This window comes from Anoplolepis gracilipes, chromosome 11 (assembly GCF_047496725.1).
Source record: "Anoplolepis gracilipes chromosome 11, ASM4749672v1, whole genome shotgun sequence".
In the NCBI taxonomy this organism is placed as follows: Eukaryota; Metazoa; Arthropoda; class Insecta; order Hymenoptera; family Formicidae; genus Anoplolepis; species Anoplolepis gracilipes.
Genome location: NC_132980.1, coordinates 1,320,346 through 1,347,028, shown reverse-complemented (window position 1 = coordinate 1,347,028; position 26,683 = coordinate 1,320,346). Strand labels below are relative to the sequence as shown.

The 26,683-nt window shown below is 30.8% G+C and overlaps 2 protein-coding genes across 3 annotated transcripts; one reads left to right on the top strand and one right to left on the bottom strand.

Annotated features, from left to right (window-relative positions):
- Positions 1-327: 327 nt before the first annotated feature.
- Positions 328-3,410, top strand: LOC140671221 (uncharacterized). Of its 2 annotated transcripts, XM_072902419.1 has the most exons (6): positions 328-588; positions 821-1,388; positions 1,604-1,900; positions 2,263-2,399; positions 2,510-2,628; positions 3,283-3,410. In XM_072902419.1, exons 1-6 carry the CDS (start codon positions 549-551, stop codon positions 3,328-3,330), a joined length of 1,209 nt encoding a protein of 402 aa, XP_072758520.1. In that variant the 5' UTR covers positions 328-548; the 3' UTR covers positions 3,331-3,410. The 2 variants fall into 2 exon arrangements, with proteins under 2 accessions (XP_072758520.1, XP_072758521.1); XM_072902420.1 differs by lacking the exon at positions 3,283-3,410 and having other exon boundaries at positions 330-588; positions 2,510-3,008.
- Positions 3,053-3,853, bottom strand: LOC140671222 (nucleoside diphosphate kinase 6). The gene is made up of 3 exons (XM_072902421.1): positions 3,723-3,853; positions 3,280-3,583; positions 3,053-3,201 (listed from the first exon to the last, which is right to left on the bottom strand). Exons 1-3 carry the CDS (start codon positions 3,798-3,800, stop codon positions 3,053-3,055), a joined length of 531 nt encoding a protein of 176 aa, XP_072758522.1. The 5' UTR covers positions 3,801-3,853.
- Positions 3,854-26,683: the final 22,830 nt, after the last annotated feature.

Sequence of the window (26,683 nt, the reverse complement as noted above, 5' to 3'; positions counted from 1 at the left end):
AACGGGGGCATGACCCCTCTCATTCTTCTCTCTGCTTTTACATAACGCATAACATAAATGCATAAGGAAATTGATTGGTCTATAAACACATGCATAAGGAATTCAACCAATCGAATTCCTTATGTATATGCATTATGCGTTATGTAAAAGTGTGTGCGGCGGCTTTAAACAATTTCAACCATATGGAATTTTCAGCTTTGCTTACGTTTTAAAATGGCTGATATGATTCTTGACTATGATTGGTCGATTTAGCTACTGCTTACATCTTACTGCTTAAATTTGTTATGTGCTACAGCCTTTAATCTGTGGTTTTGCGCCCTGGACATTGGTAAGACTGGCGTTTTGACAGATCAGATCAGGTTATACATAGTTGGCGCAGCGCGCAGCTATATAAACAAAATTGTTTATGTAGTAACGACAAGAAAACGTGCGCGAAATGAAAATTATGCGGTAGAGAAACATCAATTGGATGTAATTTTATTTTTTTTGGAAATGCAAATTGTAAATGTGATAGAGTGACAATATTGACAAATATCGTTGTCAGAAGGATGAAAGTAACGACGTTGAAAGGCATTTTTCCTGATCCAAGTAAGCAACATTATATGTCTTTTAATCAAAGTAATTGTAAAAAAGCTCAAAAGAAGAAATTCTACTTAATTAAATTAATAATACGTTTCGTTTAATAATAATATATTGCAAGTGAAAAATAGTTAATATATAAATTTGTACAAGAAAAATAACGCAAAATTAATTACTCACATGCTTCTGTAGTGTATAAAAAATAATTAATAATGCAACATTATTTTATTTGCTGTTATAGAACCAGTCAGAAGGAAGAATTTTATTCAGGAAAATGTGAAAAATCTGCGACGAATGGAACAATGCTTTCAAACCAACAAAGAAGTAGAAGAGCTACAGAAATTACAACTGCGAAAGCAGCATCACAAAATTACAGACAGATACCAGAATATATCCGCAAGGGTAGTTACTAATTTTCGAGAGAGAAATAAATCTGAAAGCAATAATGTTAATTCCGCGTCAAAAAATAACGTTCAATCGAAAACTAATAATCCAGCGTCAACTGATAAGAATGCAGAGAACGAAGTGCAAGTTCAAAATAGGAACGGTACCTTCGAATTAGACAAAAAGCGTACTATTCCTGCTAAAAAAGTTGTTAGACAAGGAATAAATAATAATACATCAGATAGACAAAAGAAAACTAACAATAAAGATCAGAAACTACAGTCAAAGGTTTCATCTGAACCAGATGTCTCGCATAAATCCGAAAATGATATAAGTGAGCAGATTACTATTAAATATAGAAATCGAGGGGTTCAAACTTTAGATACAGACCAAGTAGAAAGTATATACTCTGAAGGTGTTATTCGGTAAATATATATATTTTGTGTTATTAAATTTTTGTCTTAAGAATTATAAATAAATATAATAACTATATATATTAAGAATTCTTATGATTTATTAAAGAGCTAATTTTTATTTAATTAATTAATTTAATTGTTTCACTTATATTATTTCAGTATTTGTTTCACATTTTTAGCATTTTAATTTTAACCTTCTGAGAGATTTGATTTATTCTGCATAGATATCCCTCAAAGAAAGTCACAAAGCATGATGAAACAGCGAGTAATGGCGACTTGAATCAGCAAGAGGAGAAAACTTCAAGGAATCAATTCGATTCGCCTACAGATAGAGGCGATATGCGATGTAATATTGAGAACGTGCAAAATATCGATTTACGAAATTCTGTATCACCGGTACCTAGGGAAGAAGTCGATTTTATCAAATTGAATAAAGAACGTACTTCGGTTGCCGCTAAATTGGCGACGCAGCTTAACAATGGTGTACCACCACCGAATTATCGCAAGGGTGTTATTCCTAAGTACGATATTGCAAGTAACTCTTCTCCTTTACAACTCTCTGTGTGATTTAAAAAGAAATTTTTCCTATTAGCTCCTATTATCTCTATTTTACCTAGTTTCTAATTTTTTTTTTTTTCTTTTTTATTTTACATTATAGTACATTTTTTCAAAATACTTTATGTAATTGCACTATGAGACTAGCAGTTCTTCAACATCTTTTTACATAAACATAATTATTGATAAAAAATAACAAAAATCATAGAACATAGTACTGAATAAATATAAGTAGTTATAAGAAAGATATTAATATAATAAAACTTATTGAATCTTGCAACATCTATATAATTTGCTAAATTCTTTTTTGTAACAATATTTTGAATAGATATCTTCGAGATAGAAAGGAAGCGCAAGAAAAAGAGCAAAAGGCCAAGGCAGAAGCATCGTATCCTGATTGTCCAGAGGGTCATGTACCTATACCTGATCATGAGCGTAAAGAAACATTGCGGCTATTAAAAAAAAGTATATGTTAATGTATATGAAATTTAAATCAATAAGTAAAACGTGATTTGTTCTGAAAATTAAAATTATATTTAATTAATTAATCTGATGTTTGATTATCTCTGATGCAGATTATCAAGATTATGTCAATGAATTAAATATGATGCCTATAAAGACGGATACTTTAAGAGCACAGAGACGTAAGATTGAAATAGAGAAGCAATTGAATAAACTGGAAGAGGGGATCAAGGTGTTTTCACGGCCCAAAGTTTATGTGAAAATAAATGCATAAATTGCAGTATTTCAATCAGAAATGCATGTTTAGATATTGATTATATGACCACGTTTCAATGCATTGTCTACTGTTTTAAGGGTCCATCTAATTGTATATCTTGTTGTAAAATGGCGAGAATCACAATTGTATATATTTTTATGTGTATGAAAAATTAATTAGTCTAATGTTTATGTCCAACAAATTTGAAGATATACTAACAATGGAGAAAGATTCACCAAACTCTATTTTCTTACAAAAAAATCACACGTATTTCGAGTTTGACAATTCTGTAGATAGAGAGAAAAGCACATCTATTATAAAAATAATAAATGATATTTTATTTAATAAATTAACAATGCTAGATTATTCTCTAACATGCTCATTCTGCTTCTCTAAGTAACTAACTCCTATTGATAGTATGCAGAAAGGATATCGGATCAAAATGCAATCTTCCCAAGTTATAAAATATCTCTTCATTCTCATACCACTTCTTCATATCAAAGTCTTTGAAGAATATTGCAATCTCTCGCTTTGCTGATTCTGTTGAATCTGTAGTAAATAATGTTTTTTTTTTTTTTTTTTTTTTTACACAGTTTTTCATTTTAGTATTCTTTTATATTTTGTTACCAGATCCGTGTGTGGCGTTCCTGGTATCCGACAGACCAAACATGCCCCTAATAGTGTCTGGTGCATTATATTGGGCTTGATAGACCTTAGTAGGACCCATCAACTGTCGCCACTTGACGACAGCGTCGTGAGCCGCCAGGATGTGAATGTCAGACGGACCGCTGCACATAAAGGTCACGAGACGATTGTAAAAGAACTTGTCCTTGTGTTCCTTATAAAATAATTCAGCCTCCTCGCGCGATATCGTCGCCCTGCGTGATCTGACAACTTTGAAATTATTGTCGATTATTAAATCGCGAATCTTCTGAAAAATCAGAGCGAGTTTCAGTCATGACTTTCTTCAAATCTTGAAAACACTAAGAGCGCGAATCGCACTTATATATGTATCCTGCGTAACTTAAATCTGCTCGAGTTCCTGGAAAAACGAAGTTAAGTAGTCATACCTGAAGGGCAAAGGGAGATTTGACGACGTGCGGCTTCAGTATCGCCAATGTTAATTGAAGATATTTCTTCGATTGCATATTAACATTCTTCGGATCGTTGTTACAAATTCGAGAAGCATCACAGTATTGCCATTACCATGCGTATGACAGATGGAGAAATGCGGTTATCATTACCACGTGTCCGACTTACTTACGTGCGCATGCGCGCTCCCAAAAAATGTCATACGTCACGCTCATTTATAATTACAGTAGAGATACTCGATTGTCTCGATTGAAACTGCGACTTTACTACTGTTATTGATTTTTATTTTCTCCCTCATTGATATTTAATATCTAATTATAAAAGATTTGTAAATTGTATAATCTTGTTTTTGGTTTTATTTATTTATTTATTATTACAAATATAAGAAATTTGTTTTGCAATTTAATGATAAATAACAGATATATATTATAATTTATTGTTATTTTATTTGATTGTTTACAATTAAAAATATATCACGCAATTTTGTTATATACTAGGAATTATTTCATGGGCTCACATATAGTCATTGGTTCTTTTTCGTCGCTTTTACTTTCTCATAAAGGAAAAATTTGTCTAAAAACATTTTCCGTTTAATCCTCTTCCGGCTCTCCTAACAGTTTAACCAGGCATTCATATATCACTGGAGAGTTCTTTCGACAGCAGTACCATTCCTACAATATACCTACACGATATTATAATTTCTACATGTAATTTCAGATACGTAAATTATTGTTTCTTTTTCTTTTATATTGTATAAAAAAATAAGTTATTTTTACACTCTATTTTTGATAATATAAACTTATATAAACTTGTAATATATATATATATATATATATATATATATATATATATATATATATATATATAAAAGTATATTGTATATTAAAATAGAGAGAATTGATAAAAGAATTATTAAATTGAAAAAAATCAAATCCGTATAAAATATCAAATTTCGAGATTTATATTGTTGCACTTTTTTCCATGTTTTTATTTATGTTATAATATATGATATTCGTATAAAGTGCGTCATATTTCGTAAGTGGAGTTGATAATGCATAATGTATTTTAATATTAAGAGAAGTGTATTAATTCAATATTAAATCTATATATTATTAATTGGTCGATGATGTCGAATAAACTTTATTAAGTTTTGCGTGTAATGATAGATGACGCAAAAATGACAATATGATAAAAATTACTTGTAATAAATAAACAAATATTTTACAAGTTTATTAAAAAATTTTTTATAAAATTATAATAGTTATTATAGTAAAAGAGTAATTTATATTTACTTAAATATATACAATATATACATTTTTATCATTTTTATTATTTGGAAGTAGCATATAGCGCATGGTTTACTAAACTGTCAAGAAATTGTCAATAAATTGAATTAATATTCACTTTTGAATGTCATTAATCGCCAATCAGATGCATGGAAAAAGTGCAAAAATATAAATTTCGAAATTCGACTTGAACATGCTTCACGGATTTTAATTACTTTTTTTATTATAAATGTTTTTTTTTTAAATTGATTATATTATACAGAATTAATTATATTTTTGAAAGTATATATTTCTAAACTTTTTTTATTAATCATAAATTTTGTTTTAATAGGAACGCAATGTAAAATCATTTCCAGAGTTAAGGAAGAATCAAGCTGAAGATTTAAACGATTACGGCTGATAATTGGGATTGTCCTGTATATTAATATATCTAAACGTCATTGAATCGATTGAAGACAACAGGAAAGATTTAAATTATATGAAAACCACGCGTAAGTAATATATACATATTTTCGTATATATGTGTTCGCATAAATAAAATAAAGTAAGATGAAAAGACGCGAAAGACAGTAAAGAGCAATTGAGTAGGAAAAATACTGCCAGTAGTCGAAGTCAACAAACCAGCCAGTCACTTCTCTGTCTCAACCTCTTCTCTCTTGAACTGTCTCCCCTCACGATCCACCAGTCTGTCAGACGTATCTGCAACAGTCGATCCTGCATCTTTCTTTTTCGTTGCTCTCTTCCTGTTACGCTCTTCTTTCAGCTTCTTTCCTCCCTTTCAGTTTCCGGTATTTCCTCCGGTTATTATCAGAGAATACTGGAAGAAGCAAAACATTCGAAATACAATGGCTGATATATAAATTACCTTTGGGAACGATTATATTAGATTCTGCTGGATTTACCCTTTATACATAGCCGCCACTCGCGAGAGAGAAAGTTTAATTGAATAATCTAGATGTAGTATAATTAATCGTGATACAAATCACGGATTATTCGAGTTGTATCTTTATGTTACTGATGTCAATAAAAGATTTTCCATCTATATTTTGCACTTTTCCAAGTCAAATCCATTATATTATGAAAAAACTTTATATTTTAGAAAAAATACAAACGTGTCAATAAAACTAAAAGCATACTATATGTAATACACAGTGTTTTCCGTTATCTAAGTAAAATTATCTAGATTTTTATCTAAATGTCTTTATTGTTTATTTTATCTTTTATCTATATAATTAAAGTATATAACATCTGTATCTGTATCTCAGATTAAAAAAAGTAGCATCTTTTATAAAATATCTAAGATAATGTAATCAGTGCCATTTTTCTTATTCTGCGTTCGATCATATTATATCTACAAAATATAACACATATATAACACTATACATATCATATATCTATAAAATATAACACAACATTACCATCATGCGCGCCAGTGGAGCGTCTTTTCAGTTGCGGGTAACAGATATTTGTACCTCGAAGAAATCGTTTATCCGATAATATATTCGAAAAACTATTGTTTTTTTAAAAAATAAAAATTTATAATTTAACTCTAAACCTTTAATGTATTAAACTGAAATATATGCTTATATTTTTTATAGTTTTCTGAAGTGTATTATTTTTATATAAATTGTAATTTTGAATATTATCTTGAAAGTATCTAGATAAAACATTCAACTAATTTATCTTTTATCTAGATATATTTAAATTAAGATTTTCTTTATCTTATCTCAGATACAGACGTATATATTTTATCTTATCTATATCTAGATTATTTTAAATTATCTAAGCGCAACACTGGTAATACATAACGTAAAATAGTCTTCTGTAAACTTTAAATATCGGCAATAGTGCGGTTTTGTCAAACGCAGTCAATGTGTATCGGTCTATTTGAAATCCCTATAAGAATATTTGACGTTACGTTGACATAACGCTGACGATACATACAGAGTGCATCCAGCCTTGTAGAGAATTCGTAATTCGTACATTTTTATTATTCATAAAATTGTAACTTAATATACTTAGAAAAGAAAACACATAAAATCATATCAAAATTTCCATTTTCTTCTGAATCCTTTGTTATCGCGCTCTTTTCTCATTATTAAAGTTTCAATTTATGTTCAGAATTTATGCGTAAAATATATAAGAAAATTCTAGAAATTTTATAAAGTGACAAGAAATTTTAGACCTGAAAATATAGATTTCTAGATTTAGTGTTTTAGTTAAATTTTAAAACGAAAAAAAATTGAAAAAGTAGAATTTAAATCTGGTATCATATCGAAAAGAGTCTCTTTAATTTTCAGTTCATTTATTTTGCAACATCCTTTTATAAATTGGTGGCACCCATCGGAAAAAATTTTTTTTTCATTATTAGAGTTTCATGTTTAGAGGCGTAGAACATATAAGACAATTGTACATTTTATAGAACGACAGAATTTTAAATCTGAAAATGTTGATTGGTCCTAGATGTGGAAATTTAGTTAAATTTTAAAACAGAAAAAATTGAGAAAAGCAAAGTTTGGTGTCATATCGAAAAGATCTCTTCAATTTTCAACCGGTTTATTTTTGCAACATCCTATTATGGTGACATGCATTGGAAAAAATCTCGCGCCTTTCGAATTGATTTATCGCAACTAATTCCTATCGGAATGGTAATCGCGTGTCGCGTACCCATCTGCAGTCCCATCGTTAAATTCGTGCACACATATATGTAGATCGCGTACGTGTTACGAGAACGAGCGAGAGCGAGTGACAAATTACGAATAAAATATTGATTCGCCGCCGGTTTGTCGGCGCGAGCGTTACGCCGAATTAATGTACCAGCGTATAATTGGACTACCGTTCGTATTAATTACCCGTTCGCGAGTTGCGTCAATCTCTCGAATTGCAACAGCACCGGCCCCGTAGTCTCGATTATTCAAACTACGTCCCCGCAGAAGCAATCTTCATTACGTTTTCCTTCATCAAGAGATATAATAATTTTGTTAATATTGGCGAAAGATATGAGAAAGACGTTAAAATCATGTTTAATTCTTGTTAAACTTAGAACTTTGGATCTCGTTTTATTAGTTTAAAAAATGCATTCATATCGTATATTACTTGTATATTATCAAATTTTTTTAAATAATTCTCTTCGCTTATTTTATTAATCAAATATATTTGACGCTAGCGTTTCTTTTTATTCATTTAAGCCTCTTTGACATATTTTCAAAAATATTCTCTTTCCTCTCTTCTTCTTTAAAATTCCATGAAAATGACTTTATATAACAGCTAAATCATTAAAACTACGAAGGTAAAATATATATTATATAAATTTCCAAGTAGAAATTATTTTTGAGTTTTGTAAAAAAATAATTTGGCTTTGCCGGTTTAAACAAATCATTCCCGTTTAACTATCGGTTATCACTGGGTGTTCATGATGTACTGTTGGATTATTCGACTCGTTGACCATGTAGCTACGGTGGGTGCGGACGCGGACGATTCACTGAATAAAAGAATACAAATGAGATCGCGAAAACTTTCAAATCGAATTCGGTCGGAATTTTACGAGCGGATTGTCCGTAAAAGCCGCGGAATCGTGTTTCGTTGTATTTTTCCAACTCCTTTTCTCTTGTACGGACCAGTTTTTTTAAGTCACTTCAGGGTCACTTTTTTTCTCCTTTTTTTCAGCTTCCCTCCCCTCTATTTTCTACCCCTGTTTTGGCTCGACAAAGGACAAAACAGCTTCTTTCGGTCTTTTGAAAAAATAATTTTAATCATGTCCTTGTTACCGAGAAGCAAAGGCTTTCCGTCGTCAAAAAGAAAAATCGAAAAATGTATGTTGAATAAGCGCAATAAGAAATGACTCAGAATGAATACACTAACATCTATGAAACATGAGAGAATTTAGATAAAGAAAGAGAAAGAGTCGGAGATAGATTGAATACATTTTTTTATAAGAATCTAATTTAGTGTAAACTATAAATTATCTAATCTTGATGCAACTTAAATGCTATTTAAATTTTAGGAAATTTTTCACTCCTTTAAGTACAAATATTTAAAAAGTCATATATAGTATATATATATATATATATTTTTTACATCAGAAATGCACCTAAATATTTATTCTGTGGAAAAAAAAAACAGCTGAGAAATCAAAAGTTAAAAAAGTGATGCCGACGACCTTCTTATGGAGTTTATCCGCTACGGGTGAATCTTTTCTCTTTTGGTAACTCTAGTGAACTTTTACAGGAATGTTTTCCCACAGCTGCGAAAAATTCTTTTCCGAGAATTTTAGAATAATTCCGAAAATTACGGGCAATCAAAACCGATATTATTTTTTACAAAAATTTATGGCCCTAATTTTAACGAGTATATAAATGCACAAATTTTAATTTTTACTATGTACTTTATGTATTCTATTATATTTATATCTATTTATATCTACGATTTAAGCAAGAAAAAATAGCAAAATTAAAAATTATACAAAAGGAGAATAAATATTCGTAGAAGATAAATGTATTCATAGAAAATAAAAATCGTATAATTACAATTTTGTAAGCTGGAAAAAATTATGAGATTGTTTGCATATAGTACTTATATATACTATTTGTTATCTTTAGTTATTTTTATAAAAACTATTGCAATTAGATTATAAGACATTTGCGAAACATTTATTAAATCACATTTATATGTATATAATACTTAAGGGTAATACCTAACCTAACCTTGAGAAAAGGGGATCCACCTCCTATGACCTTGACCTTGACATATGTTGTCAAGGTCACTGTCCTGAGTAACCTCCAAAAAGTTTTAACTGTCGGTCCTTGTTTATTAAAAAGTTATTGACAAAAAAGTTTGAAAAATGTGATCTAATTTTACGTTTTTCTTGAAAGTGAAGTTAATTACTTTGACATATATTGTCAAAGTCATTGTCCTGAGTAACGTTTAAAAGGTTTTAGCCGTCGCTCGTTGTTTGTTAGAAAGTTATAAACAAAAAATGTTTTATTTCGAAATGCCATAATTATTGTATTTGTTGCTTTATCTTGATATATATTTTCAATATTTTCATAACATACACACACACACACGGGGGGGAGGGGGTGCAAGGGGAGCCTTCAGCCCCCCCTCCCCCACCCACCTCGTCCATCTCGCTTCGCATATACGTTACAAGACAAAGCAAACTTCACATGGGTTTGCAACTTTCCACGCAAAGCGAGGTGGACGGGGTGAATACGGGCGAAGGCCCCCCTTGCACCCCCCCCCCCGTGTGTGTGTGTGTGTGTGTGTGTGTGTGTGTGTAATTTTGTGTTTATAACTTTACTTACTCGTACAGCAAATTAGTACAAAGAAAGATCACTACAACCATTATATTTCTGCATTTTTATTTAAAAGACTATATTCTTTTGATAAGCGAATTGATGTTTTTTTTTTTTTGATATTATGAAACAATTATATCCAATAAATAATAATTAAGTTTTGTTATATTGTTTATATTATGGTTAAATAAATAAATTTCTACGTATAATTCATAAAACTTTTTTTGTGTATAACTTTTTAATAAACAAGGATCGACGGTTAAATCTTTTTGGAGGTTACTCAGGACAGTGACTTTGACAACATATGTCAAGGTCAAGGTCATAGGAGGCGGGTCCCCTTTTCTCAAGGTTTACCTACTTAAGGATGTTTAGTACCTATTTTTAAAGATATAGGAATTTAATAAAATTTGCACAGATTGTTCTGATACATGTTCAGAAACTTATAAAAAAACCTGGAGTTGATTCACTGAAGCAATCAAAGGTTATAAGGATTTTAATTTGCAATGAATTTACCCGTCGATATTATTATAAATATAATTATTTTGTGCATCTAATTATAAGTAAAAGTATTAATATAATTATAAATATAATTATTTATATAAATAAGTATAAATATAATTATTACTGTTCTCTTTAGCCCTTAAATTGATACGATTACAGATTTTCTATCTTATAAAAAACCTGTGATCATGTTGATTTAAGTGCTAAAATAGATAGAAATAATAATAGGAATTTATTCAAAATTTGCAAAAGTATAGTTTAAATATAGAGGAAATATTTCATCACATAATTTTGGTCAAGTACTGACTAGTTCAAAAGATATTGAATATAATTTTCTCAATTTCATCCTATTATCCGAAATGACACATTATTTATTGTGAAAACGTGACAACATAGCATTCAGCTGAGCCTTTTTTTGACATTTTAAATAACCTATCTTTTCATCTGAAGAAGCCTCTATATACAAACGTGTAAGCAAGAAGCGATTCGGCCTCATTGTTAATTTGCAATTTGATCAACTTATGAAAAATTACCATGTTGCCACATTTCTTTCTTCTCGGAGAAATGACAAATTATTAAATTTATCAAAGAAATAGTTAAAAATCTTCTATATTTTGTCATTATTCACTATTATAATTTTTATTCTGACATTTTAAATTACTCTGTACGAGTAAATTCTTTTATATTTATAATTCAAATTTTGTGCTGTAATGTTGAAATCGAGGTACCGTCAATGATAAAAGTTTCTCATTATAATTTAAGAAACACGAAAATTCTCCGAAAAAAAGCAACATAAGTTCGAAAATACATTCCTACACTCTAGCTATGAATAAATAATAAGATTTTATGCAATCTTTATAATAATCATATATTAAGATATATGAGAAAAGTATATATTCAATTTCGACTACTTTTTGCTCCGACTGTAGGTGCTAAACATTCTTAAATATTTTAAAAATCTATTCTATTCTTCAATGACTGATAGAAAATTTGACTTTTTAATGTCTTATATTTATTAAGCAAGACACGTTGCTTACACACTTCGTACAAATTTTACGAAACATTTCTGCTCGTGATGTGAACAAAGTGGCGCGATTTCTTCCATTTTCTAAAGCTCATGAGGTAAGTTTGCGAACATGTATAAAGGAAAGTTTTCTTATCCCTCAATAATCTCATTAAATACAGCTTCGAGTCGACCGGCAACAATAAATTTCTTTGGCAGTTTCGAGGTGCCCGTTTTCCGCTCGCGACGCCATTCACGTTTCTGTCATATGTCAAACGAGAGATCTCTACGAGTTTCTCTTTAACTTCACGTAGGGATGAATTGCCAAAATTTTTAAAAAACTACCGAGACTTGCGACTTCTTTTTAGCATACTTTGGTGATCTGATACAACTTGTAAGATCTCAAATAAAGTACGTGAACAACATCTTTTTCTTTAATTGTGAGAGATTTTTTCAACAGTCATACACAGTTAAAATTATTAAGAAATTATTATCTAAAATTTGACATTCTTAATTTTCTGAATACGATTTTATATCAATTTTTATTTATTATATTTGATTAAAGTCATATAATATTTTTTTGGAAAGTATTGCTGTAAACATTTTTATTAAATTTTTTATTATTCCTAGGAATAATATTTTCAGAAAAATATATATCTTGTTAGCTTTGTATTATTCATACATTTTTATTATTTGTAGAAAAATATATCAACTACAATAATATAATTTTATTAAGTTTTTATATATGTTATATAAATTTAAAAAAGAAAAATATTTTTTAAACTCTATCAAAAATCCTTGTTAAAGGTTTTAAAATTAAAGTGATTTTGTTTGCACGCGTCGGCGCGATTTCTTATCATTTAACATTCAATTAACATTTAATTTACTTAATATTTAATTTTAATGGTTAATATTATGGCAAAGGAATTACAATCTCTGTCGCAACGAGAGTGCCAAGTTATGTCAGTTGTCGTAAGGAGAGTATGGAAATCAGAAACGCGACGTACGAACCGAGGAAACTTAATTCACCGCCAACATGCCACTAAATCTGAACGACTCGAGTTGGATTCGTCGAAGATTTTGTCTCTTCGCGTGAAGAGCACGTCTTCGGTCTGAGAATGCCACTTACTCATCCCCATTTCCCCCCTTTGTGGTCACCTCACTCCAATCTTCTTCATCGTTCATTAGGGCTCCCCATGTTTCCTCCCTTCTTCACTTTAGGCAGCTATGTAATTCAAAAAATCTTAAAGCATAAACCTTTAGGTATGTTTCTAAATAAAATGAGAAATATAAACAAAAAATTACCAAATTACATTTTATTTTGTATATTTTTTGTTATGAGCTATTTTAAAAAATCAATTTATTTTAGCTGATAATCTAACAATGTACATAGTTTTATTTTGTGTTGTTCTAAAATAATTATAAAATATATGCATTTTTTGTGTATATATATTTAAAAAGATTAAATCATAGATTGATCGTATTTTCTAAATCGTATTACCACAAAGTTTTCTGAATCGTACTAGTATGATTTGAGAAAATGTTACATCAAAAAACGCAAAAATGTATTATTGTCGCAACTATTATATATAAATACGTTATTTTTAATAATTATTTATGTTGAATATTTTTTCCTCTTTATTTGTTATTAATAAAATATGATTTAATATAAAATATAAGTTAATATTAATATAAAAATGTTATAATTGTTATATGGTAGATGTTTCTTTATTTACTAATTTTTATAAATATGTATTAGTAAGTAATTTCTGTGTTCTCACCTATATTATTTCCATTCGCAAATTTACTACTTTTAAAGGAAGTACAACTTAGGAGACTGGTTGCTTAAATTGTATCTTTTACCTTATTAAACTAAAATGTTCAATATTAATTTGCATACAAATTAGTGCCAAAGGAACTATAATGTAAAATATCTTAAGTGATATGATATACATAACTCTCTTTCCTAATAATTCACAAAAGTTAAAGATTTTAATATAATACAGATGTGTGTGAATAATATAAAATTTAAGTTTTTTTTTAGATTATTTAAATTGTTAATTATTTTGTGCAAATGTATTGTTAGAGCGTTTGTAATAAATCTTGTTGATGCATTTCTTATTAGATGAATAAAAAGTATTATAAAATTCCAACTCTTTTTAATTCTTATTATTGTGCAAAAAAACTCTTTATTATATGATTAATATTCAAACAAAATCTTTTCCCATCGTATTTTTCGCTTTCAACTCTGCTTCAATTTTTTTGGCGTTCATACCGCTCTCTACCTTTGAGCCGAGTTAATCCGAACGCCCTTGTGAAACTTCAGACGATCCTTAAGATTCCACCCTGTCTCTCGCACGTTGCCGGCGAATTAAATTTTCGTCCTTGCGCTCTTCCCAACACGGACGTTCCTTTGAGTCTCTATCCTTCGGAGTAAAATTCGTTTACTTATGGGAAGATGAAAAGGTACGAGAGATAGGTGAGCGACCGGACGGAGAGAGCAACAAGACCAACAAGAGATCTAAAAAATCCTTGACTGATCGAATAAAAGTAGCCGTCCCTTGGGGAGAACTTGCGGCTTGACGTGACAGGAGAGCAAAACTGTCGAGAGTCACGGAAAGACACCCGGTATTCAAAGAAGGGACCTTTAACAGCCTCGAGGGTCTTCTCGAGGAACGGCGGCACTAAAAGTCCTTGCCTTGTACAATGCTTTGATAACAGGAAAAAGGACGAAAAGAAGGAAGGAACGTCTTAAACATCGCGGCAACATTTGCAAAACTTGCACGGGTAACACGACAAGACAATTTCTGTCCCCTTCCCTCTCTCGCGAATAGGAAGAAAAAAGTTTGTTACAAAATGTTTAATATTGAAAATTAGTAGTTCTCTGAAAAAAAAACGCGGCGTCCAATTAAACTTTTCCCGAAGAAAAATGGTCACCGCATTCATCGGGGAGTAACGCCACTCTGAAGTTTGATGAAAATCTCGCGGTAGATGTAATCGAGATTACAGCAAGTCATCCGATCACCATCTATACACACGCAATTTTTTCCTTTTCTTCGCGACCTCTTTTTAATCTTTAATGTAATGAATATTTTAACACGCAGCTCTTAAATTGAATTTTCTTAATTTATGTTATTTTTCTTCACAATTTTACATATATACAAAAGAAGGCAATTTTTTGCCTGCGTTGAGATAATGAAGACACAGGAGAGAGTAGGACCCCGTGGTTCGTCACTTCTACAGTATTTATCGACTCCAAACCCTTTCTTCTGTGTTCTCATCATCCCAATGCCGGCAAAGAATTGCCTTCTTTCATACTCTTTAACTACACATACGCACGTACGCGTACGCACGTTTTGAGCTGTAGCTGCGATGAAGAATACGTTCACTATATGTGCATATTTTATTTAAAATTCTCTCACAAACTTTAAAGGTGAATATCTCCGCTAAAAATAATTAAATCTTAAAAAACCAAAGTGGATTTGAAAGAGTACATTTTCAACTTTTATTCTTAAGTTGGGGCAACCGAAAGAATTATTTTTAGATTGTGTGCAGCCATCTTAATTTATCGACGTACTACAATTTTGGAGTTGATTTTAAAGTTCAAAACGAAATCATGTCTGAAATTTAATCTTATTACTTGAAAGCTGATACTTTAAGCTTTAAAATCCTTTTTTCATTCCTGTACGATAATCTGTTCGCCTAACATGGCCTATTAAAATTTTAAAAAAGTGTTTTGTTTAAAGTGGAATAATTTGGCAAGAAAAACATCGTACGACGAAAAATAAAAAAGAAACGAAATTAAAGCTAAGGAACAGCTTTTCACTTGAAATTGGTTTGATAAACCAGAAAAAAAATCACTTCACTCGGTACGATGCGTTAAAGTTGAAATTTTTATTTCCTTATTTGTCTTATTCCGCTTCAAAGTCACATAACTTCAAAATTAATGAATGTTTTGTCATGGACCAAAGAGGATCTCAAAGTAAACATTGCTTTAAGTTGCTTCTTTTTCGTTTTAATAGGATAATTTCTCGCAAAGCACTTCAAAGTTTAACCATTTTTTTCGTGAAAAAATTTTCCGGTTAATTTTTTTGAGAAGTGTATGTTTATATACAGGGTAAGACATTTATATTGAGACGCCTAAATATCTCAAAAACTATAAGAATTATAAGAAATGTTTCAAATGAAAGTTGTATGGTTTCTCGAAGGGAACATAAGAGGATGCCACTGATTTGACCTTGAATAATTGTTTGAAGGTCATATAAAGGTCACCTTTAATTTCTTAAATGGAACCTTCCATTTTTCATTACATATTCTTGTAGCTTATCAAAACACTACAATAAAGTATTTTTTCATTAAGTACTTTTCGAGTTATGAAGCTTAAAAGTTACAATATTTTAACATAAAATACAAGATATCTTGTAAAACACTGAGTTTTCGGGAATCTTATCTTAATACTTATGCACAAAATAATGAGACGAATCAATTGGTGTAAAGAAAACATACAGTTATCTTAAAGGAAAAAATATGTAGCTGTTCGTTGTAAATTTATATTTTTTTCTTTAAGACAACTGTGTATTTTTACAAATCTATATGTATATATAAGTATCGTCCGTCTGTCTGTATGACCGCGAACTACTTCCACATTTGTGGACCGATTCCCACGAAATTGGTACCAAGATGTTGCAAATTATTCTGGAATGGCTGCTATGTGGTTTTTTTAAATTTGAATTTTTTTTTTTAATTATGCGAGGTTATATTTCCGTGAAAAAAATGTTTTTCCGGATTTCTCTGCTAGAACTTCTCTGCCAATGTGTTCAAAATGTTTCGAAACATTGAGAAATCACATTTTTTAATAATTTTTTATATTTTAAATTATAGAGGAGGCTATGTTTTCGAGAAACAAATTTTTTTTCCAGATTTCTCTGCAAATATGTTCAAAATGTTTCGTTTTAAATTTTTCAGGGATGGTTGCTATGTGGTTTTTTCTAAATTTTTAAATTTAATTTTTTAATTATAGGAGGTTATGTTTTCGCGAATAAATGTTTTTCCAGATTTCTCTGCCAATGTGTTCAAAATGTTTCGTTTTAAATTTTTCGAGAATGATTCCTATGTGGTTTTTTTTAAATATTTAAATTTAATTTTTTAATTATAGGAGGTTATGTTTTCGCGAAAAAAATTTTTAAATGGTAGAGAAATCTGGAAAAATATTTTTATATATATGTTAAGCTCGAAAATCTAATATATATATATATATATACATATAGAGTGTGTGATAATGAAATACCATTAATAAAAAAAATTACCATAAAAATAAAATTTATTAATGTCTACTTGAAAATGTCCTATTTCTTATGTTAAAACTTTTCTATTCTTTCAATTTATAATTCAAAAGTTATTTCTGCTACGATATTTTCATTCAACGAATATTGACTTCGAGATTATCGAAGGACTTTTCCAAAACTATAAAGAAGCGGCGATAATTCCGAAAAATCTTGTACATATACAGTAGACGCGTGCTCTATTAGCGCATAAATCACGCATGAAAGGTGCAGTCTCATTACAAAGAATTTATAACCCTCGACTTTTCCACTCTGCCCTTACTTCCTTAGCTTAGCGTATACGAAAGGTACCGATTTTCGCGCAGAGCGATAAAACGATGCTCGCACGACAACGATCTATCTCCGGGGGAAGCGCACGAAGAAACATCTCGGCGCAGCCGAGAGTTCTTTATCGTTTTTAATATTTTTCGCCCCCATGGGTGAGAAACGCCCTCCAACCCCCGGGCCGGTAAGTCTACAGGGATCGGAGGGAGTTTTCCATCCTTTAGGCTGGAGAATGTGTGGCTCTGCGAGTGTAAATAGTACCAACAAAGGGTGTTAAACGAGATGGATTGAGGTACGAAAAACGTACATGAGGTGTTTCCACTCTTTGTGAATATTCTTCTTTATTTACGTTTTTATCCAATTATGAATAAAATATATTGGATATTTAATTTCGTTTATGACATTTAAAATAACATTAACTTGATTAGCTAGGATTTTTATATATTAAAATTTTAGCGTTCTTTTTGTGTATGCAAATACGCAAGACTATAAGGTTATAGTCTTATATATACGTTATAGTTTTATATATAAGACTATACGAGTCTTATATATAAGAATATTATTATAAAACTATAACGTTATAGTCTTATATATAAGACTGTACTAGAACGTTAGATGTTCATGGTTTTGTAAAATAATCAATTATAGTAAATTGCAGTTGGAAATTGGATTAAAGTTGAAAATTTGAAACACACAAAGAGATTCATGAAAATTTAAATTGACAATCGATTTTATGATTTTTTTTATCCTATGCACTTTCTTTAATCTGAATACTATTATTTAGACAACTGCATTTCACGAAATTTTTATTCTTAACATTTAAATTTATATTTCTCTTTCTTATTTTTTTTAAGAAGATTTAAGCTTATAAAAAAAACACTATAAGAATATTATAATGTCTTTGTATATCTTTTTATATACTTTTGGAACAATTTTATACACTCCCTCGTCTTGTTCCTAAATTTCCTTATATCTCTCTCTCTCTCTATCTCGAGCCTTTGATGTAATATCTCGTATGGGGTACCGAAAGCCATAAAGATAGACCTGGTAAGGAGCCAAGTATAAAACTGCTACTGTAGTACTGTAGGCGAACAGGACAAGCACATAAAATTTCCAAGGGATGTAACAAGAAATGACACGAAGGGGGGAGGGGGAACTAGCAGGGATGAATATGTCACGTCGAGCAAAAAATCGCGTCTCCTCATTTCGCAAGGTATCTTTTTTTTCGCGTCTTCTTTCCTTTTTACCTGTCATCCTTCACTCGTTTTCGTTTTGCCTCTCTTAACCTTCGTTTCTTATTTCCCCATAGCTTAGGGAAAGTTACGCAATTTATTTTTCTTCCTTCGGATCTTCGACGTATAAGCTGTGCCGGAACTCGCGCCATTCCTTTCAACTAAAGATATCGAATATGAGACAATAAACGAAGAAAAATGCTGTTGTTTCAATATCCCGTCGCAAATATAATTTTCAACGTGAAAAAACAATTAAAAACTTAAAAGTAAGAGAACAATACTTTCGATAATAAAGCAAGTACAACTCTATAATGATTATTTTCTTACAATCATTAATGATTACATATGTATATCTACATATATTCGATTTTATTTTTATCACTAATTATATAGTGTTTATCTTTCCTTTATTGTGTATATTATACATATACGGGTGCAATTGAAAATGCTAGTAAACCGGAAGTAATACATGCGCGCATTATTATATAATTAATGAAGGCAATAAATTTGTGTTAATGAACTAATTACGATCTGCAATATACCAAATTTTCAGGCGGATACAAGAATGGCATATAATTTATTTGTTTGTTCGGTAAAATTGAAAAGGACTGGTATCAGGTGCAATAACGAATGCGATAATTATTAAAATTAACGACGAGAAATTATCAAAATTTATCGGTTTTTACAACTACAAACGCGCGTAAAATATTAATTACAGTGCTGGTTTTTGATACCATGGGACCCTGTGCTATTTGCAAAATAATTAAGGAAATGGAAAAAAGTATGTGTTTCTTATTACAATTATATTAAAAAAAAAAAAACAATTAACAAGAAAATTTTTTAAACGATATAGAGAGATTTTTTTTAAAAAGCTTTTTTCATTTCTTAGCAAGACTTTTACCTTCATAAAACATATTTTATACAACGAATAAAATTTTTGAAACATATTTTAATCTCTCCCTAGATCATTAGGGATAATTGAGTTTGCTCTCCTCTAAATATTCGTTGTAGGAGTATTACACATTCGCCGAGTCATTTGTCGTTTGAATCTGCGAAAATGACATGTTTGTTGACGTCTTTCACAGAATGCGGTAGACCTATCGATCAATAAGAGCGACATTAGCGATAGCGTTTACGAGCGCCAGTTCGTCATGGGAGAGGAGAGAGTACTGCGGATAAATCGGCAGTAAACGGTCGGCGTGGGCGATTTATTCAGCCCGTCCCGGAGCTGAGAGAGCTGAAAAGAGGCGTTTCCGAGTGGCGATAACGAATGGGATAATAATTGAAATTAGGTGGCGGAGAAGGGCTAATACGCTCGCGCCCGCTCTCCGAGAGCTCTCGAGAGTTCGTCGAGCCGGCAATTAAATCCCCTGACGTATCGCGACCGCGATCTCCGCCTTAAGCCCGTACCGTCATCCGTGATGAAACGCGCGCGGCTCTTTTACCACAAAACGGCCCTCAGTGAATTCGCCTGCACATGAATTACGCACTTGGCACGCTCTCGCGTAAAGAGAGAGAGAGAGAGAGAGAGAGAGAGAGAGATCGGTAGTCTTGTAAGAAACAGCGCTGGTCGTTGAGTCTGCTGCACATTTCGCGGTGATGTAATTGTGGCGGTGACTGGAGAGAAAAGGGTTATATATGTGTAATCAGAGAATAATTCAGGTTGAGAAATACGTAGCTTTACAACGTCAAGCTTTTACTTTATTTTATGATATACAACTACAAGCAACTGCAACTCTTTGACTCTTTAATCGCTAATGAAATTGTATAGTGCCCTGCTGTTTTGAGTAAATTCCAGTTTTAATTTCAGTTAGCTTCTAAAATATTTGCTAGTAGCTACAATTCATGAATTATTAACAAAGTTACTGTTATATATAAATATATTTTGCATAACTTTTTATGTAATTTCTATAAAATAAAATGCATATTAAATATATGTTAAATTTGTATGCGCTCTTTCTTCATTCACCGCTCTAATAAAAAAGAACCAATGCAACAAAGATTCGATTTAATTTTGTTAAGCTTGAAAAAATTACAAATTTCAAAATATTTAATTAAATCTAATTTATAATTTATTTTTCTCAGACTTGAAATTACCTAATAAAAGATGTTTGTTACAAAGAAGATAAATTTTCATAAAATTTCATAAAATCTGCAAGTAAAGACGCGAGGACAGAGAACGTGATTCTCGTGAACTTCCAACCTAAATGTGTATGCCAAGTACATTCAATAAAATGCTCTACTTATTCATTCATCTGGCATCAAATAGTATTTCCATCGACGATCACGTCGTTATCAGGGCAGTTCGAAAAAGAAAAGAGAGAGAATGGAGGAGGAGAGACCAAGAAATATCGATAGAGAGAGAAAGAGAGAGAAATAAGTTGGTGACAAAGTGAGAAAGACGAGGGGAACGAGCAGTGCTTTTCTAAAACGATAGGCATCTTCAGACAGTCTGCGATGAACTACCTTAACCGTATTCAACCCCTCGACCCTTCTGTGGTAATAAACGACTGTCTAAAGCGCATAAAGAGTGGATTCGATTCGCAAAGATCTTTACCGTGTCCCTCTGACAAACGGCCCGGTACTCAAGCGCCGATCTTCGTCAAGATTGCAGCCCGATCGCTCGTCTTCCATTTCACTTTGGGTATCTCTCGGCAATTTTCAGTTTACATATATAACATTAATAATAATATATATAACATTAATAATTATATATTAAAGATCAGCCATGGATTCTTTAATTACTGAAGGATCGATTTCTCCTTAGTGGAATTTTTATTTATTAATTATTTTTATAATTTTTGTAAAACGACAATTTGCCTTCCATAAATATCTATTTACTTGTATCTATCAATTTGTAGATCTCTAAAAAAATACTAAAATATCTTTATATTAATACTTTTTTAACTTAAATTTCTCTTTGATAGATTTTGAAGAAGAAAATTGGTTACATTTTTTAATATTTATATATTATTAATAATGTTTTACTTTTTCCTTTTGTATAAGAAAATATTATTATAAAATTCATCTAGTGCTTTTTATAAATTATTTTATCCGCAATATTTGAAAAGTTACAGCTAGTTTTCCTACCGAAAGAAAGTATCTTAATAATTGCGATTTTGATACGTCAATTTTGCAACGTAATTCAGTTCTTCCGCTTCTCGAATTGCGCTCACTCTGCTACTCAATCACTTTCAATCTTTCAGCAATTTCAAATAATAAACGGATCAGCGCGGCTGCAACTACTTGACAAATGATACCCGACGACGATTCCCGATTCCTCTTCATCACGATGACGTTCGTATATAGATACTTTGTTTCACTCACATCGCGACCAGATAATTCCCGGCGTGAAATTTCGCTCGCGTCAAAAGAGAATCTGTACCTTGCTCATCCCTGTAATCACACATCTGTCTTAATTTATATTATAAACCTTATTTTTCCATATTTTATTGCAGGGCCTATTATGATCATGAAATTAGTTATACAGTGTTTCAGACCGTCCATCTCTTTTATTTTGAAAAGAAGTGATGTTAGAAGTTGCAAAAAACATATTTATAATGAAAGCCTATCTGAAGTTCCTAAGGTTGGTTCTTCCAGTTTTGGGAACTCCTGGGAATACCAGAAATGAGGGGCAACTCGAAAATTTTAAATTGCATGGGTTAACATAGGTATTGGATAGAGTTTTTAAAAAGAAACAATTTTTGTTTGAGAAAAAATTTGATATCACTTAGCATTAGAGAGAAATGATTAAAAAACGCTTACAATGATTGTAACGCTCGAACTTCTAATTTATCTTAAAATATCGATATTTTGGTACGGATTACGAACCAAACATAAACATGAATCAAACTCGTGATACGGATCACGGACCAAACATAAACACGGATGATTTGTCATGTGATTTTAACAAGACGGTTGTTCGCCGCATTTTGCATTAATTGTAAAGCGCACAATTAACCAGCTTTCACTTCTGTAGAAGTCTTGAGGGCGATTGACAGTATGAGACGGAGGATGGAAAGGTGTCTCCATCAAGGTAACAAGCATTTTGAACATTTGTAACTAATTTTTAATCATTTCCGAACGTCACAATAAATTGCAAATGTTTTTTGTTCATTTCTTGATAACAATAAAAATATCAAACTTTTGTTCAAACAAAAGTTGTTTCTTTTTACAAGCTCTGTTAAATAATACCCATGTTGCCTCATGTTGCAATTTAAAATTTTTGAATTGTCCCCCGTTTCCGGTATTTCCGAGCGGTTCCCAAAACTGAAAGTACCACTATCAAAAACTTCAGATAGACTTTTATGATAAATATGTCTTCCCAACCTCTCAACATCATCTCTTTTCAAAATAAAAAGGGTAGGACAGGTGGTCCGAAACACCCTGTATGTGTGATATCCTTCACGGAAAAAATTTTAAGTGTTTATACTCAATTTACTCTCAAATTTGAGCATATACACTTCAACTTTGAGTGTTTACACTGAAAATTGAGTATTTATACCCAAAGATTGAATGTTTATACTCAAAATTGTGTAAGTTGGTGTCGTGTGCAAAATATGCAAATATATATACATTATATACATTATGCTTTATTTCGTGTAATACCTTGCGTATTATGTCATTAAGATTAATATATTTTTATGTTCCAATATATGCACAAGAGACAGTTATTGAATGTGTCACAACTAAAGAAATAACGCAACACAACTTATAGCGCAGCGCCTATAGCACGAAGTTATCATCTTGTTTTCTCAAAATTGATTTGTGGAATTCACATATTATTATACATGGATCGATTTGCCTTTCGATATTCTTTAATTTTGCAAAATAAGGGGTAAGGGTGGTAAATTAAAAAATTTGACATTTATGAAAAATAAAATTATATATTGTAAAGAGTACAAAATACCATAAAACTTTTGTATAAAACATTTTTTCATTTGTTTTATATTTTCAAAGATATTCGCTAAAAACGAAAAATTCGTTATTCTTCGAGGGATTGTTTCAATCCCTAAACACTGAGATACGCAGTTAAAAAAAATATGGGTCTAATATTTTTTTTATGTTTTACATCATATCCAAAGCTCATTGAAATCGGTGAGGGACACTTCCGACCGTTTCCTTGTTAGTCCTACAGTTTATTTATTAAATTGCGTATTCAATTTATTGTTATTCTACTCTTGAGTGTTATTCTCAACTTGAGAGTTAATATGAGTGTTACTCTTAACTTGAGAATAACACACAAATTAACTCTCAATATATATTATATACGTGTTCCTTTGTTTGTCGCTACGCTCAGACTTAACTAACTCGTATTCAAGTTTTCATAAAATGTATATAAAGCCTACAAAGAACAGGTACTACTGAATATGAAATTTGAAGTATGGTATGTCTTTTGTGTCAGTTTAATTTCTGATATAATCTCAACAAGAGATTTAAAATATGAAATAGATTATTTCCAACTGGTCGGATAAACTGGAAATGAAGTTGAGAATAACACTCAAGTTAACTCTCAAGTTGGGGGTTGCACTTAAGTTTAGGGTTATACTCAAGTTAAGTGTCCGGAATAACACTCGAATTGAGTGTTACTTTTAGTGTTATTTTCAGGGTGTTTTTGGCTATTTTTTTTGAGTGTTTTTTCCATAAGAGATAAATTTCACACATAATGAAACTAATTGCATAGAGATCATAATAGATTTTGTAAAACAAATATGTAAGTATAGTCTATATGAAGTATGTATGCATATGAATAGACATTAATGTATTAACACATTAACATTTATTTCCTCAAAAATTAATTAAATACTTTCTTTTTGAAAATCTACATTAGAATAGAACTTATAAAACTAACGTAAAATATTTCGTAAAATGTTATAAACTTTAATTAGATAAAAAATAATAATAATTATAAAAAATGTATTATAATAAATTATAAGTTATAAAAAAAATTAATTTTCACAATCAAAGAGAAAAACTAATATGTTTCAATAATTGATCTAAATTCTGGCTGAATAAAACTTTACTCTTAATTCAAAGAAAAATTAACTTTATATCTCTCTAAAACTACTAATTTCAGATTTGAAATCCAGATTTCATCCAATTGTAAAACTCCCTCCACATTTTTATCGATTTATATCTATAACTACGAAAAAATGAATTAAACTTTCTCTTGTAATTTTCTTTAATTTTTATTAGTACTAAAGATAAGAGTACAGCGTGAACTTCATTTGCGATTCATTATTATACTCTGACATTCTGCCGTAGTCTTTCTTGCGATTCGTAGACCAATATTGCTTGTTTTCGAAATCACACAAGTAGATGCGTATCGTTTGGTTTTCAATATCTATTCCACGAACGTTTACCCTCCGCGGCAGTATCGAGTAGTAATCTCACTGCTATCGCTTCTCTCTCTCTCTCTCTCTCTCTCTCTTTCTCTCTCTCTCTTTCTCTCTCTCTCTCTCTCTTGATTTCTTCCCGCAGGTTTGCCGGGATTTCGACATGAGATCAGTATCCTTGTTTCATCGAGATTTCACCAGTCGATATCGCCTGGCTGTCTACCCTCACATCCACTTATTGTTACTGTTCATCTCTTTGCTCCCCTCTATCGATCTTTATCTCTCTCTCTCTCGCTCTCTCTCTCTCTCTCTCTCTCTCTCTCTCTCTCTCTCTCTCTCTTTCTCTCTCTCTCTCTCTCTCTCTCTCTCTCTCGAAGAGAACATTATCTCGCGTCCGACGCTTTATCAAGCGATTAACAATAAGTAGTAGTGTCACAAACTTTTCGAACCTCAACTGTCGAAATTAACTTCAATAATACTGGACTGTCGTACATGAGAAATCCATTATTTTATATTACTTACTTCTCCTTTGTAAAAAAAATTGTGAACAATTATATATAATAAAAATAATTTCTCCATGAAATACATACGATTTTATGTATATTATATCTATTCTATTTATTTATAAAAGTTATTTTTTATTTATTGGTATTATTTATAAAATTATATTTACACATTCTAGCTATTATATTAAGAATTCTCTAATTATTTTCTTTTTAGAAACATAAAAAAAATTTTTCTTCAAATTATGCTATGCCTATCAATTACATTTCATCTCGTCTATCAATTACATTTTGTCGCCTCACACAAATCACGACGTAATAATTTATCTACGTACGCACATTACGTCGTCGACGAAAGTACTTTTCCCCCCTTTCTTCTCTCTTCTTCCATCCTCGTAAAGGTTAACTCACCGCCTACGGTATTCCCAAACTTTGCATACTAATTAACCGCGCGTTTATCTGCCCCCAGTATCTGGTACTCGAGGGGCCTCTTCCGTTCAGGGGGACGATTCTATTTTTTGTTTTCCATTCTCCCTTTCTTGCCATTCCTCGCGTACTCGCTGATTAAATATTCTTTTATCTCTCGTTTTTACTTGGTTTTATCGACAAGTACAAGTGCACGCGACGATGTTATTATAGCGCTTTCCTGTCCTGTTAAAACTTTGTGTAATGATGGGTCGACCTTCCTGTTCATTACAATGAGATTTGTTCATTACAATGAGTAAGTATAATACATTTTCAATATGGCTACGATTGTGATTGCAAAAAGTTTCAGCTCAATTTGTTAGTCATTTTACGTGTATTACCTTGCACATTTATATACATATATATATGTGTGTGTGTGTGTGATATTTTAAATCTGTATGCGAGAGAATTAAATATACTACATATTTACAAATTTTATTTCTTATGCAATATGTTAATATTTTGCATATAATTCTGTACTAATTACGTTACTATTTTAAAATTCTAATTTTAATATTTATAATATTTTTCATAATAACTTCAGTAATTTATAATTTTTTAAATGTATATAAATATAATTTTTTTTCATTTGTTATGTATTTATGTACGTGTGTGTATGTGTGCGTAATCCTTTAATAAGATTTTATTATAATTTTACGCATAATTACATAAGCGGATGGTTGAAAACTTTTAAAAAATTAATTGCCGCAACTT

What these genes read in the sequence shown, in the direction of transcription:
- LOC140671221 (XM_072902419.1), top strand. Translation starts at nt 549, where the DNA reads ATGAAAGTAACGACGTTGAAAGGCATTTTTCCTGATCCAA. An exon ending in AGGCATTTTTCCTGATCCAA is followed by an intron (nt 589 to 820) that starts GTAAGCAACATT and finishes TTGCTGTTATAG; the next exon opens with AACCAGTCAGAAGGAAGAAT. An exon ending in TACTCTGAAGGTGTTATTCG is followed by an intron (nt 1,389 to 1,603) that starts GTAAATATATAT and finishes TATTCTGCATAG; the next exon opens with ATATCCCTCAAAGAAAGTCA.
- LOC140671222 (XM_072902421.1), bottom strand. Translation starts at nt 3,800, where the DNA reads ATGCAATCGAAGAAATATCTTCAATTAACATTGGCGATACTGAAGCCG. An exon ending in AATCTCCCTTTGCCCTTCAG is followed by an intron (nt 3,584 to 3,722) that starts GTATGACTACTT and finishes CTGATTTTTCAG; the next exon opens with AAGATTCGCGATTTAATAAT. An exon ending in GAACGCCACACACGGATCTG is followed by an intron (nt 3,202 to 3,279) that starts GTAACAAAATAT and finishes TATTTACTACAG; the next exon opens with ATTCAACAGAATCAGCAAAG.